At 38.3% G+C, this 15321-nt stretch overlaps 2 protein-coding genes across 2 annotated transcripts in view; one reads left to right on the top strand and one right to left on the bottom strand.

The window, feature by feature from the left end:
- Positions 1–2886: 2886 nt before the first annotated feature.
- On the bottom strand, positions 2887–9904 carry LOC148906171 (uncharacterized). Its single transcript, XM_089039418.1, has 9 exons — positions 9488–9904; positions 7520–7704; positions 6828–7002; positions 6200–6541; positions 5244–5426; positions 4924–4948; positions 4768–4822; positions 4132–4300; positions 2887–3431 (listed from the first exon to the last, which is right to left on the bottom strand). The coding sequence occupies exons 1-9, from the start codon at positions 9558–9560 to the stop codon at positions 2887–2889; spliced, it is 1752 nt and encodes a 583-aa protein (XP_088895544.1). The 5' UTR covers positions 9561–9904.
- Positions 9905–10293: 389 nt separating this feature from the next.
- The window catches only part of LOC116309096 (uncharacterized), a 5640-nt gene continuing 612 nt past the window's right edge, over positions 10294–15321 (top strand). The window contains exons 1-3 of the mRNA XM_031719646.2: positions 10294–10955; positions 12992–13378; positions 13709–15321. The exon at positions 13709–15321 is cut by the window's right edge and continues 612 nt beyond it. Coding sequence (XP_031575506.2) covers positions 10871–10955; positions 12992–13378; positions 13709–14175 — 939 coding nt within the window. The 5' untranslated portion in view covers positions 10294–10870 and the 3' untranslated portion in view covers positions 14176–15321. The remainder of the gene's footprint in view (positions 10956–12991; positions 13379–13708) is intronic.

The following is a 15321-nucleotide window of genomic DNA, read 5'->3' as shown; positions in this document are numbered from 1 at the left end:
CCGAAAATAATTAGAATATGTCAGTTATTAAATAGTGTTGTCAATGGGATTCTTTCTTGTGTCTACGATAACTGACGTTTATTTCTGGTGTAAATGTCTTCATTCGTGAAGATTCTACTCTTGCCATTCCCAAGTCTGTGATCTTCATCTCAGCCTGTCACCGAGAGAACGTTCCTCGCAGCAGTCAAGTGATCGACTAGGACAATCTGAGATATAGACAATTTATTGGGGAGTTTACCTTCATATGGGCGGGCCAACATGATAGAAATTGGTGCGTGGGCCTGCTGGTACTTTAAATGTTTTTATGTTCTCGATGCGCTGCTGTCTGTCCTGGCCCCCCCCCCCTCCCTATTTCTTTCTATGCTGTCTGTAGGCTTGTCGTCTGGCCATTCGCTCCGACGTTCTGTAGCTTTCCTATTATTATTTCTAGGTTATTCTGGCTTGTGCTTGTTTTAGGCCGTTTTGTTTCTTTCTGTTCTGCCTTTTCCCCTCCAGCTCTGCTTTCTATCTTGTACAACATCATTTTTTCGCTTCTCTCAATTTCATCTTTTCTTCTTTCCTTTAATTCTAATTCTCTTATCTCCCCCCTGGCCCCTTTTTCTTGTTTCTCTATGGGTTCTACACACGTAGCACCGATTCAGCCGTATTTTCAGCTAAGAAAGCCAGTCCTTTCGCCACACGAACGGTCATGAGCAAGCTAACAATGCTGATACTGGCAGTGGGTGTTGTTAGGAGCCTTCAAGTCTTTACCGCTTGTAGTAATCATATCGTCTTCTCCTCTACTTTTACGTAGGTAATACGGCCCAAAGATCTCCATACGGAACGAGCTCAGGAAAACTAGCGGTGGGGGGTCTGGAAGAGAGATACTATGGCTTATCGCTAATGTAATTCACCGACCCCCCCTCAATCACCCTCATGACCTTTGACTCGATGCTCGATACTACTGGGTGTCCGTGGAGACTATTCATACACACATACAGTCCTTTGACTAAACGTTGTCGTTGATCGGATCATCCCTACGTGCCTAGACCGAAAAGGATAACGGGTAAATTAACATGAATATTTAATTGTTCTCTATCAGGTCGGTGACAATCGCACAATGGAGAGCAAAATGCACATTTGCCTTCGCGATTTACGCAAGGAAAACCAGAGCCGTTTCACATCATATTCCATCAAGGATAGTCTCAAATATCGACAACGTACAGGCGCTAAAGATTATCTGCTTGAGCGCTGTTCAGACGAGTTATCACCGGCTACAGATAGTAGCTTCGAAATAGGTTACTTTGGGGATAAGAGCCAAAACTTTAGTATTTCCAGTCCAGTACAACTTGCTCAAGACGTGTTAGATAACATATGCGGCAGCTAGTAACTGTGAATTATTATCCCCATGATCCTTTTCGGTCTAGGCGCGTAGGGATGAAGCCGATCAAACGACAACGTTTGGTCAAAGGACTGTATGTTGTTTAGCAAACATGCAAAAACACAGTAGACTGTGATTTGATATTTGGTTTTGGAGACATTTGATAACAAAATCCAGAATTACATTTCGAGAGGTGGTGGGTACCCCAACTCTCTCCACCCCTGCTCTAAGTTGGCCATGGGTCTCTTTAGATGATAATCGTTTTGGATTAATTACTTAATAACACACAGTTAATTCACGAAAAAAATGGTTCTTGGCATCTTGTATTCGGATTTCCGAGTGCAAATACTTTTTCTATTCTGCGTTTGAGCTAAATATCGCCAACTCTCAAAAATTCTCCACAATATAACTTCTTGACAATATACTTACAAAAGACCGAGCCACTACATGTCACGGTTGCCTTGGTTATGCAACCTTTAAGTTTGACAACGTTTGGATGAGGTTCGAGTGTCTTCATCACTTCGAGCTCTGATAACAAGTCTTTTTTGTCAGATGCAGATGCTCTCTCTGGGAAAATATATGAATAAATAGTTGAATGATATTGACCCTCCGAGGTTTTGCGCAAGTGTTCTAAATTTTTAACATCTGCCGTGTAATATCCACTTTTATCGACAAGTCAGAAAATGAATAAATAAATAATTGATTAACCCTTCAAGATTTGCCCAAAAGTTCTAAATTTTTAACATCTGCGCGTGTAATATCCACTTTTATCGACAAGTCAGAAAATGAATAAATAAATAATTGATTAACCCTCCATGATTTGCGCAAAAGTTCTAAATTTTTAACATCTGCGCGTGTAATATCCACTTTTATAGACAAGTCAGAAAATGAATAAATAAATAATTGATTAACCCTCCATGATTTGCGCAAGTGTTCTAAATTTTTAACATCTGCGCGTTGTAATATCCACTTTTATAGACAAGTCAGAAAATGAATAAATAAATAATTGATTAACCCTCCAAGATTTGCGCAAGTGTTCTAAATTTTTAACATCTGCGCGTGTAATATCCACTTTTATAGACAAGTCAGAAAATGAATAAATAAATAATTGATTAACCCTCCAAGATTTGCGCAAGTGTTCTAAATTTTTAACATCTGCGCGTGTAATATCCACTTTTATAGACAAGTCAGAAAATGAATAAATAAATAATTGATTAACCCTCCAAGATTTGCGCAAGTGTTCTAAATTTTTAACATCTGCGCGTGTAATATCCACTTTTATAGACAAGTCAGAAAATGAATAAATAAATAATTGATTAACCCTCCAAGATTTGCGCAAGTGTTTCTAAATTTTTAACATCTGCGCATGGATCGAAAATCCATTTTTATCTACCAATCAGTTTTGAGAAATACTAAAAATGTATAAATTTATGAGAAAATTTGTGATATTTTAAATTACAGATGAACAATAGCAATCGGTGGTCTCTTCTGTTCCACAGTAATCTCTCAAAACTGGTGAGTTTTACCTAAATGTTTACGTACCGTTTAAACATCTTAACAGCAGCAGGTTTGCCTCCAATCAATCCCTGCCACACCTGACCAAACGAACCAGCTCCTATTCTATCACACAGATGAACACTCTCTGGAGATACCTCCCAATCTGATTCAGATGAACAAGACGTCGAAGAACTCGTAGTCTTGCAACCTTTACTCGATATCCTTCCACTAGAATCGCAATCTTTATTAGCATAGATAGGAGAAGACTTGTCTTGATTTCCTTTACGTGTTGTTCCTTCGCCTCCTTTCGCTGTTTCGCCTCTGTGCTCATTTTGAACTATCTCTCTTGTTGAACTCGTTTTCCCGGCACTAGAATCTTCCCTACGATATTTTTTACTTGACCTCATATTTGTTTCATTGCCAGGGGAAGACTTTCGTAATGAAGACTTATTTCGTTTGCTCGATTCCTGTCTGTTTTTGATAGAGTTTCGCGGTGGTAGAGCGGGACCTTGTGGTTGGTCAATGTCCTGGTAAATGTGGACGCCACCTTCAATGTCATTATCAGTAGGATCTTCTGGATCATTGAAAGAAAGACAACACTGATGTAAATACAAGCACACCTCTTGAAATTTCATAATGTATATTGATATTAAAACTGTTGGAACTACTTATGAAGTTCATCATAATTCCGCTAACTTCGATGTACGTAGAACGCATATCAAACATTGAGTGTAGTACGTATTTCCCTGTGTCTGCTGTCTGCGAGGCAGACCCACGAGTTAGCATCGTCCCCGTATCCTTCCTCGATTTTCCAAAAGTTTTTTCTTTTTTACTTGTCTTTTTTTTCTTTTCTTCAAAAATGTTCATGTCGAATTCGTTATAAAACGACGGCCTTTTTGTTTGCCGCTTTTCCGCACAATCCAAATATGGAATTGATCATACCATATATAGAGTGAGCTTTCTCTACTCCAACTTCTACACTAACATATAGAGTAAAGCTTGATATGTCGGCCGGTTTTCTAAGTCCAATTCGAGTTTCGAGTCCTTCGAGTTCGTTTTTAGAGTGGAGGAAGTACACCGGTTGTCGAGTGTGGAAGTTTTATTAGCATTCCTTGAGGCGGGAAGCCATCTGTTGTTAACATTCGTAGAATGAAGAAATAATTGTTTAATGTGGAGTGGATGTCTTTCAGAGTTATAAGAAGTACCCCATTTGCGACGATTTACGATATGCGACCTACGATATATGCAACTTACGTGTGCGACATACGACTTACGATTTCTGTTCGATGATGTAACGCTGTTATTTCGTTGGCCAAATGTCTTCATAGAAGGTACATCAGTGTTATGCAACGTACAAGTAACTTCAAACTTCGTAAAAGGTGCCAGTTCCTCTGCCACTTCGTTTGTATCTCTATCCAAGGTAAAGGTGCTTGGTTCCTTGTACTGAAATGCGTTACAAATAAGTTTACATTTCATGGCTGGTGTGCTAGAAGTACGTGTGGTGGTGTGCGGGAGGTACGTGTGATGTGACTTTGGTACGTGTAATGTGCGGGAGGTACGTGTGGTGGTGTGCGGGGGGTACGGTGGGTAATGTGCGGGAGGCACGGATGGTGTGCGTGTACGTGTGGTGTGCGTGAGGTGCGGATGGTGTGCGTGAGGAACGTGTGGTGTGCGTGAGGTACGTGTGGTGTGCGTGAGGTACGAGTGATGTGCGGGAGGCTACGTGTGATGTGCTAATGCGCCGCCTGTTACCCATGTAATCTGCGGACGATTCCCGGACTTGTGGTCGTATGTGAGCAGAGTTACTTCTTGTTGTTTCTCTCCTGTGCTTCGAGGATTTTACATAAAACAACATCATAAATAAGTTCTTATAATGAGAATAAGATATTTCTAAACCGTTGACGACATACCATTTCATGGCTAATGACGACTATGTCATTCGCTAACTTTTTTCTCTTTGTCTTTCTAAAAAGAAAAAAAAAAAACCAAAAAGTTTGCAAGTGAAGCATTCCTCAATCTGACAAATACACTTGAATTTTACAAATATTTAACTTTGCTAGCTTTACCTTTTTTTCCTATGATTTATTTTGCCTTTGGACAAACAAACAAATACCGTTACCAAATATGAACTTTTATCCCATTTTGTTAGCTAAAGACTTTACTCAGGGTTAGCCTTCATTTTAAGCAGAATTTTCACGTCTTCCAGTGAAGGTCCATGGAATTTCAAAGTGTTCATATTGTTGAAGTTGTGCATTCTTTACTTTACTGTTGGTATTTGTGAATATTTAGACACTAAAACGAGGCTAACCCTGGGTAAATAAGTCTGTAATCAAGGAACACAGCGATATATTTTAAGAATTCGACAAAGTTCTATTGTGATATAAACCTTTGGTATTTTTTCGTCGGCATCGCAGCACAGCAACACACAGACAAATCCCACACGTCACCAAAATAGTTACACCAATCAGGATAAGAATATGGGTCATGAACTTCTCAAAAAAACCTTTTGAACCTCGTTTTTCGTCTTGATTTGCTATGGTTGTTGTAGGAAGATGTGTAGATGTTCGATCTTTAAAGTTAAAAAAAATCCTCTTTGTTACATAATATCACACCTATTTTCGCAATAGTCCCCTTCACGTTTCCTGCGCCATATTCGGAATGAATTATAATTAACATCGACACGAGACGAAAGGTGAGTCACATATTTACAAACTAAGCTGAATAGAAAAGTAGAAAAGGGAATTTTAGGCACTTTAAGACATCTGCCGAGACAATAGAAGACATTGCGATGTCTTATAATTAGCAGAACATGACTCACCGTTCGTTTCTTTTCCATGTTTATAATTAACATAATTTATTCGGCATGGCAGAGGAGCCGTACAGTCCAAGATGTCAGGGTATTTGTCTGTTGTAGATCAAAAATTTACTGACTCTGAACACGGAAGTCCAAACCTCATGCAGACTGTCTGGGTCGCGTAGTTAATAGGCAACTTTAGATTCGATCACAAAGCTGACAGCAACTTCACACCATCGCCTCCACGACAAATATTTCTTTGTACGCTTTCTATTTAAAGATGACTATAGACTAAAAACAAGGGAGACTGGGGTCAGTCACGTGACCTGACATCACTGGTGATTGATGGGAGATATTCTCTAACATATCACGTGATCATTTTCTAAACTTTAAGGCACAAGGAAGTGGTGTTAACGACTCTTTGAAGATGTGAGTCACAGAAGTTGAACGTGTGATTTTTGGCAGGGGGAAGGGGGAGGGGGGTACGGGCTGGAAAGTGTTTGGCGGTCCCCCCGTCTTCTGAAGGACAAAATAAACTTGATACTGACATGTCGTGTGGCGAGGATCAGTCTTCTTCTCAGTACGACCAGTGAATATTAACGTTGCTGGGGAAGGTCTTGTAATCGTTACTGTATTATTGACCTCCAATGGACTCTGGCCCCAGCGATTCCACGCGGTTACTCCAAACTCATACCTCCCCTCCCCCCACAGTTGTACAATTGATTCTTTCAAAGTCGTGTTAGAGGTTCTCCATCGTGATTGGTTCTTTCGGATCCACACTGTGTACTTTGTGATTGGGTATAAATGAGCTATTGGTTGTTGCCATAGCAACCGCAAATATGAATGAGTGACGACTTCTTGAATAACGATGCGAGGACGTGCAGGGTAAGCTGTGAAATGATGAAGTAAAATTGAAAGAATTAGCAGCAGCAACTTGTATTTCAAGAAAATACCGTCTGAATTCTTCCTCCGGCCTTAGAACAACTGGTTTGCCCGCTGAAGCCTTTCTAGAGCAGCGTATAGACAAGCTTCGCACATCATCCATGAGTTTTCAAGGACAACGATGAATTAACCAAGGTTATGTCGGAGTCAAGGAGTCAAGGTATAAGAGATAATGGATCACGTGATATAAACTAGTTCGTCATTTACCGCGAATGCAAAGAGCAATCAACTTACTGTACACCAACAAGCTAAAACTGTGTTTGAATGAAGAACGGCTAAGTCCAGTATCTATCTCAAACCCATACGTCTTATTGTCTTGTATCGATACGTGTAGTATCTTGATGGTAGCAGTTCCCGGGTTAGATAATGTTCCTTCGAAGAGCAATCGTCCTTTGACTAAATTGTTGACCTTAATAAGAACGAAAACGGTTATTAGAGCTTAAAGTTGTGCACAGTTTTCAAAGCCGCCATCTTGGTTGGACTTAAATTTTGTCAGATTTGAAGTATTTCTCAAAATTACAACCACCTGGACCATCACACTTAACAACAAACTGAGTCTTCTTGTTTTGTTTTAACCAAGATGGTGGGCATTGAAAACCATCTATAAACAGCATTAACAATACTAAAAGCAAACTACAAACTACATACAAAGCAATCATACAATAATAATAACTGATTGACAGAGTTATGTAAAACGAGCAGACCAGTCATTACTAAGGAGCGAGGCAGCAATATTAACAATCTTTTAAAATAGCGGCCGTGACGTCAACTGCAAACAGCCCGCGCTAAACAATGTAATTCCATTTTGCTTTCTGTTTCCTTCTTAATTATTCTAATCGAAACAAAAAATATTTACTTAAATTTCTTTAAATAAATATGTTTCAGAGGAACTAAAAATATTTTCTATAATTTGATATTATTATTACCATTGTCGATCCAGATCCTGTTACCAGTAAGAGTTTCGTCTTGATGTATCCGGGTGGTTTCCACACTCCAAATGTTACTTGTCTTGGTGTAATATTATTGGACAAGATGTATCGCCATGCGAGAGTCACATTCGAACCTTCTTTTACGGATATTGTCTGGCTTGGACGAGAAATCCAACGGTTTTCTAAAAAAAACAATTCTCAATCTTAAGATTGAATTAAAATCCCAAATGCGTAGATGATGTTCTTATTGAACTAAATCGAATGCAAAACTTGGTAGAATGAATTTCACTTTCTTAGAGTAAAAATTCAACACAACATTTTAAGTCGCTATTCCTATTCACAGTAACACTGTCGCTGATTTTGCAAAGAAATTATTAACAAATTTCTAGATTATTAGCAATCCAATGGTGTTCTTGCTTTCTTTATTTACCACATCATACTAAAACAAGAGCTTTCTCAAAACAGAGAAGATTTCTTGTAGGTGAAAAAATACCTCCTTTAACTGTAGCCGGTGGCCGGTACCGTAGATTACTCTGACTGCGACAGATCTGCCTACGAACGTTCGAGTGGAGTTAAACTCCATCTCAAACAGTGTTTAGTATAATCTGACGGCCTCACGTATCGTGTACGTATCAGTGACTACCGAAGCCAGTGGTAAAATTGATGCTGAGATCGTAGATATACCTTTTTCCAGTTCCAAATTACTGTTTTTTCCTTGATTACAGACTCATTTACTCTGGCATAGCTCTAAATCAGTGTCTAAATATTCCTTAATAGGTTGCTATCAATAGACGTCACTTCCGGTAATAGCTCTTTTTTGATGGCTTGTAGAATCCTGGAGGTTGTTTTGATCTCTTGTTTTCTGATTTGATGTCGTGAAAATAGTCAAATACAATAGTTTGAGGACTAATTTTGATATGTTTTGACTTAGCATCCACTAGTTGCCCCCCAGTCAACCGCTTGTTTGCCCCCCAAAGTCAACTCCAGAAAGTCACGTGATTGATAGTAAGCAATACCAACGGTAAAGTAAACAATGCACAACTTTAACAATGCAAACACTTTCAGATTCCACGGACCTTCATTGCAACACATGAATATTTTGCACAAATCGAGGCTAGCCCCGAGCAGCAAGGAACTCGAAACTGTAGTATTGCGTTCAAAGATTACTCATTCATTGCTATTTTTTTAGTGGCTCGTCCATTGAATTGTCTAATGCAAATCCCCCTCTCAACTATGCTACAATTAATTAATTAACCTTACTTATCAATAGAAAAAATATTTATCTTGAATAAATAATGGTAATTGAACTGAGTGGAGTGCAATTTGGTGAAATCAAACGAGTGATTACGAAATTATGACCGCTACGGAGTGCAATTTATTAATCACAAGTTTGATTTCAGACCAAATTTGCACGACAATTATATTCATTTTGAAATCTCCTGCAATGATAATACATTTAAGATTAAAGTTTACTAAGACTTAGTCAAAAAAACCGTCTCTCTGTTTTAATGCCTTTTTCTCACTTTCCTTTTTTGATATCTGATTGGTCAAATTCTATTATTCTCCAATTTCATTGCCTAATCAAAAGAGTGCGATTTAAAACTCAAAATGGTGCGATTCGTGATTAAATCGCACTGTTGGGAGCCAATGAGATTGTAGAAATCAACAGTGATTTTTAAATGGATGTAATTAAACATGATAATGAAACCTATAACTAACTACGTCAGGATTAATCAAAGTACTAATTCCTTTTTTTTTTTAAATTCCCGGCTTAAAAGCTGTACCTAAGCTTTGATGTATCTGTTAGACTTTCTTTAGGGATTAGGGATTCGAAGGATTTATTGTGATGCACTATCATTTTATGACCGCGGTTTTACTTTTTAACCTGAACAATATGAGTGGCTTATAGGTAAGGGAACAGAATATATCATGCTTATTCTCGTCATCTTGATACAATTGCCTTACCTGCTCTGCACTGTGTCTCTAAATGCATTATTAGCACCAACATTGACAAGCGAATGAAACCTTTGGCCATCATCTCAAAATGTAGCTGGTCGTCAGTACGAGTCGATGTCTTTTCCGACCACGTTCTCTGCGTCAAGTGCAAGGATGAAAAATACTGATTGGAAAAAAATAATCTAACAAAAGAAGAATCCTTTAGATACTACACTACTTTACACTACTTTAGAGCGCTCGAACACTAAAACAACCTAAAAGATTTAGATAGCTGGTTGTATACGCAGTGGAAACTGAAATGTGAAATGGGAGTGGAACACCTAACGGGGTGGACCGTTGGAAACCACAAGTTACTGATCTTCCCCTTTTCAATTCACGCAGCAGTCATTGGCAGAAACGAGGGGAAGTTGGGTTCTATCATTGTCAAGGGGGAGGAAAAGCAATATTGTACACAGAGCCCACCATCACCTTCCGGTCGGCCCAACAAGCCCGCTGACAAAAGCCGGAAGGATCTGGGCTCGAGATTGAGGAAAAGAATGAATGAAAGATTAAAGAAATAGAACAGGGTTTGTTTGTTAAGAAAGAAATGAAGAAGGAAGGAAGGAAGGAAAGAAAGAAAGAAGAAGAAGAAAGACGGAAGGAAGACAGGAAGAAAGAAAAAAAGAAGGAAGAAAGGAACGAAGAGAAAAAGAAGACAGAAAGGAAGAAAGAGAAGGAGAAGAGAAGAAGGAAGGAAGCACGAAAGAAAGAGAACAAAAAAGCAGTGAGGGGGAACGTCAGTAGAAGGGGAAGGAAGGAAGGAAGCAAGAAAGAAGGAAAGAAAGGAAGTAAACAAGGAAGCAAGCAAGAAAGAAAGAAAGAAAGAAAGAGATGAATGTTCTGGTTGAACATGTTGTGTATGATCTATTTATATCGAGCATTCCGTGCGATCATATACCAAGACGTAATGTGTGAAGTAATATTTCAAAGGCGACAATGAGACTGGACGGGATTTCAAGTAAAAGCAATTAGTTGTAGCCTCGGACTGGAACTAATTGCGCGGACTTGAAATCCCTTCCAGTAACGCTCATCGGCTATTCAAACCGTTTGACCTTTGGAAGAAAACGTCTGCATTATGACAGCGAAGGAACACGGACACAAGATAAGTACAAGTATATACGTTTAATTTAATTCAAATAATCGAAAGGAAAAAAAACCCTATAGAAATCCAACCACATTCGGTGTCCTAGTGCCCTTGATTTGATAGAAAACCTTCTCAATTGATTAATAAAATATTTAATTACCCCGTGGTACAAATAAGAAACCCTGGTTGGTCGATTAGCTCATGAAATATTAATGAGTATGAGATTGAAATATATATCGCGATGATCCGAAACGCTTTCCTCATTATAAATGATCAAGCTCCAATGTCTAATAACAGGCATTATGATATCTTTCTTATTTCTCCTACTCTCTTCAGGCTGTGACTGGTGTTCAGGTAAAAAACATATATTGAAGAAATAATGATAATGAGTAGAGTCAAACGGAAACTATAAACTAACATGACGTCCTTAGTGATATATATGCGCGCGCGTTTTCTATTATTATTTTAAATATATAAACTCTACTTATCTAGCATTTATCTTAATTGATTTCTTAATTAATTTAAAAACTCAAAGCAGACCTTTATTTTGCTAGCAATTGAACTGGAAAAAAGAGTGATTTTTAAAACGCAGTTTTAACTTTTTTTAAGAGTATAAAAATGTCTTTTAAGCTTCTGTATTTGAGCTGATCTGCGCAGTATATCAAGAATCTCATGCAGCTGCTAATCACGAGACTAAGGCCTCGTCCACACGTATCCGGAAATTTTTGAATCCACAACTTTTTTGTTTCCGATTTAAAAACAACATTCGCGTCCACATGCAAGTAGCGTATTCGAATCGTTAAAGACCGCCCACACGTAGCCGATAGGTATACGTATCATAGGTCAAAAAGTTGCGGATTCAAAAATTCAAAAATGCAGATTCTTGGAGACAAAACAATATATTATTTTGCAAAAGAAAAGGCGCCAAATTGTTTTGCCCCCCAGAACGATTCCTCTAGGAATTCAATGCAAGCGGTCTATAAATGAAGACACAATCATCAAATCAGTGAATTCCAACTGTTAAAAGAAAGTACTATCGTTCTAAGAAAGTCGTAATATTAAGAATATTAATAGGATCGTTTAATGAAATGGTCAGTATATTAGCAATAATCTTGACTAATTTGAAAAAATAACGGATCATTGTGATTATCACGCGTTTAGCAGAGTCCTATCCATATTATGTCGTTTTACTTTCATTTCATTTATTGGTTCCCCACGGTTGATCAACTGTTTAGAAAATCGAACAATCTCGAGCACAATTCGGAATTTATAGGTACTCAATGTTTTCGCCTAAAGGCTCGTCCAATTTTGAAAGCTTTCAAAACATTGAGTACCTATAAATTCCGAATTGAGTATCTTAAAACGAGTATCACGAATATGTACGAGTGTGCGATTTTTTGTTTATGATTAACACAAATTTGAGCAACTTAATTGGGACTCTACAGAGTACAATTTGGGATCTCAATGTACTCTTCTTGTCCAACCAGAATAGAGTAAATTTGCAAATAGAGTACAGTAATTATAAATTTGAAAACTCCTCAGTGTACGGTAAAGTTTACTACAGTTTTCGATATTCTGGGAACTCGGCTTGTTGTGGAATTGTTTTGATTCACTGCCGACGATCAAGAACCGACTGATTGTTTTTAATTGACGACAGCGAAAAACCAAATTTCAGCGTTCAGTTTGTAAGTACCGAGTTTGCAGAATATGGAAAACCACAGTAAATATGCTGGTTATAAAATACCGTTTGGCTACTGATAATTTTCTTAAGGGATAAAACTTTGCCGGATGTTATTGATGTGGTTCAGTGGTCTATGGCTTTTCACTGGGTTTGCATATTATTTACCAATATAGTCTTATCAGGTCATTTGATATTGTTAGCAATTGTGAAAGTATTTGGTTTTAAGCTTTCAGTTTCATTTTCGTTTTTAACAATGACAACATTCAGCAGGGAATGTCATAATATAAAATAATAGAACGTTTTGCTTTTTTCCATCCTTTCTATACATGTTCTAACATGTTAATAATTACACTTGAACTCGCTTTAATTATTAACGTGCTACTCTGACGAAAATCGCTCAAACTTGGATTCAGCTGAAACTTCCTAAGAATACTTTTTAAAGGTCCAATAATGTTGAGTGTATGACGTCACAGACTCCAAAAAATAATCGTAAAAATATCATACTTTCGTCCTGAATATCGAGAAAACACTTCATACAGTGATTATTGGACCTTTAGAGAGTATTCTTGGGAAGTTTCAGCTGAATCCAAGTTTGAGCGATTTTCGTCAGAGTAGCACTTTAACGTGGACCAATATTATATCTGTGGCTCTAGTAAAAAAAAAAAAAAATTGGTAATGTACTGGTTTAAAGCAAACTATATTTTATCAGCTTCAAGTACGACAGATTCGTTCATCGTTAAACCTGACGAAGAAGTGTACAGTAAAAAAGGCAGTGATGTCACATTAGAGTGGTACTTCCACGTCGGAGCCTGGTCAAGCTCACTTGGAGTGTTTGAATTTCTTTTTGGTGTTTGGGATGATCCTGGCTATGTGAAAAACAAGATCCTGGTTGTCCAAAAACGCAACGCTGTATCTAAACGAAGAGGATTTGAAAGCAAGGTGAAATGGAGCGGGAATATTTACGACTGTGTGAATTGTACAGCAAGAGTCAAAATGTACAACTTGACGGATGTGGACTTCAAGAGGTATGGCGTAGAGGTGGAAGTAAGTTTGGACAGGAGCCACCTTACAAATTGGCTGAGACTTGTAAAATTTGGTAAGTTATAACATACTTTAATTGTCAGTCAGTTACATGCTAAGAAGGTGGATAAGAAGAAAGGAAAGAAGGGAGGAAGGAAAATCGAAAATAAGAAAGGAAAGAAGGAAAGAAGGAGGGAGAGAAGGAGGAAAGAAAAAGAAGAAAGAATGGAACGAGGGAACGAAGGAAAGAATGAACGGAAAAACGAAGGAACAAAATGAAGGAACGAGGGAACAAATCATGACAGTGAAGGGAGTAAAGAAGGAAAGAAGAGCTGAAAAAGAATATAAGGAGAGAAACAAGAAAGTCCATTTATTTATTTTTTTCATTTCATGCACCCTTCGGCAGAACCTGCAAAAATCATAAACTCATCATGGTCGCGCGAGCAAAGAATTGTGGTCGCAGAAGGTAACGCAACGACTATCGAATGCAAAGCGACAGGCCGTCCAACGCCTTCTGTCATCATCAAGAAGAGGAATCGTACACTGTGTCATAATAGTACAGGACACTGTGTGTACGAGATTCGAGAAGCCAAGCCCGAAGATGAGGGAGAACACTTGTGTTTAGTACAGCAAAGGAACTACAGGCCAATCAGACGTTCCTTCAACCTGACGGTGGTAAAGGGAAGAAATACGATCAATACAACACAAGATGAATTCCATAAAACCAACATAGTGGTGATAGCACTACTCGGTGCTGTTGGTGTTGTGCTCGTATTGGTGGTGATAGTATTTCTATTCAAACGAGTTAAATTTTGCAAAAGTAATTCAGAGCAACAACAACAGCTACGTAAAAGCTGCGGAAAGAATTTATAATTTCTCGAAAAGGAAGGAAGTCACAGTTTAAACCCTATTGCACCACTACTAAAGCGACAGCACCACAAGAAAATACACGCACAAATGCAACTTAGGGAATAAAAAAGGCCTTTCGAATAGCAAAAAGACGGGCAAGATAATCATGCTCGCAAACATTTAACAAACGGAGTTTTGCTTCTCGATATAATCGCCCCATGTAAGGGAATCCGGACTTATGGTGGATTCCGGATTCCAAGCGCTGGATCTTACCACAGTTTTCCACTCGCTCATGATTTCACTGCCCATTCTAACTCTGTTCTTCCTTTCTGAGAAATACGATCGTAACAGTTCAATAGCATCATCACCAAATCCATATCCCTTGAGCTTCGCTAACAGTAGTTGTGGGTTTAGAGAATCAAAAGCTTTAGATAGATCAGACGACAGCACTCCGATTACTTTTTTCTCATCTAGTGATTTTTTCCAATCTTCCAGGAGATTTATGAGCGCTGTCTCACAACTGTTTCTTTTACGATATGCTGTTAAGTTCCTGCTCAAGTAAGGTTCTATATAATGCGATACTTGGCCTGCCAGTAACTGCTCAAATACTTTATCAATCGTGCTTAGGACTGAAATTGGCCTGTAATTCTTCAAATCCTTGTGATCATCCTTTTTAAAAACCGGGACCCAGATTCCTTTTTTCCAATCATCCGGTCAATAACATTTTTCTATGCAGCCATTAAAGATCCTTGTCAATGATGGTGACAGCTCATTACTTGCAATACTAAGTAGTCTTGGAGATATTTGATCGTGCCCGGCACTTTTATTTTGGTTTAAGTTCCTCAAGGATTTTTCTACCTCGCCGACGTCAAGTCTATGGAATTCAAATTTTGGGGCATTGACGATTTTCGTGAATTCCGGATTCCCTTACATGGGGCAGATATAACAAAAATGTTTTATCCCATGAACAACCAGAACAAATGATTGAATCTCATAGAAAGATTCTATGATTCAGCCGCATTTAGCTGCTCTACCAACTCGAAAGTTTCAGTTTAACTTCTTTTGCCTTCAGACACGAAACTAAATTCCTCTGCACATTATGCTAATTTACACTTATTATCGATTTCTATTGCTTAAGTATAACTCACTTTGTAATATATGAGTAGTCCA

Source organism: Actinia tenebrosa, unplaced genomic scaffold, assembly GCF_029948245.1.
Source record: "Actinia tenebrosa isolate PJP-AT-01 unplaced genomic scaffold, QUT_ActTen_1.0 PGA_scaffold6__47_contigs__length_16458017, whole genome shotgun sequence".
In the NCBI taxonomy this organism is placed as follows: Eukaryota; Metazoa; Cnidaria; class Anthozoa; order Actiniaria; family Actiniidae; genus Actinia; species Actinia tenebrosa.
Note: the sequence above shows the minus strand (reverse complement) of the source record. Positions and strands in the feature narration are given on the sequence as shown.

What these genes read in the sequence shown, in the direction of transcription:
- LOC148906171 (XM_089039418.1), bottom strand. Translation starts at nt 9,560, where the DNA reads ATGATGGCCAAAGGTTTCATTCGCTTGTCAATGTTGGTGCTAATAATG. An exon ending in AGAGACACAGTGCAGAGCAG is followed by an intron (nt 7,705 to 9,487) that starts GTAAGGCAATTG and finishes TGTTTTTTTTAG; the next exon opens with AAAACCGTTGGATTTCTCGT. An exon ending in TACATCATCGAACAGAAATC is followed by an intron (nt 3,432 to 4,131) that starts GTAAGTCGTATG and finishes TCAATGATCCAG; the next exon opens with AAGATCCTACTGATAATGAC.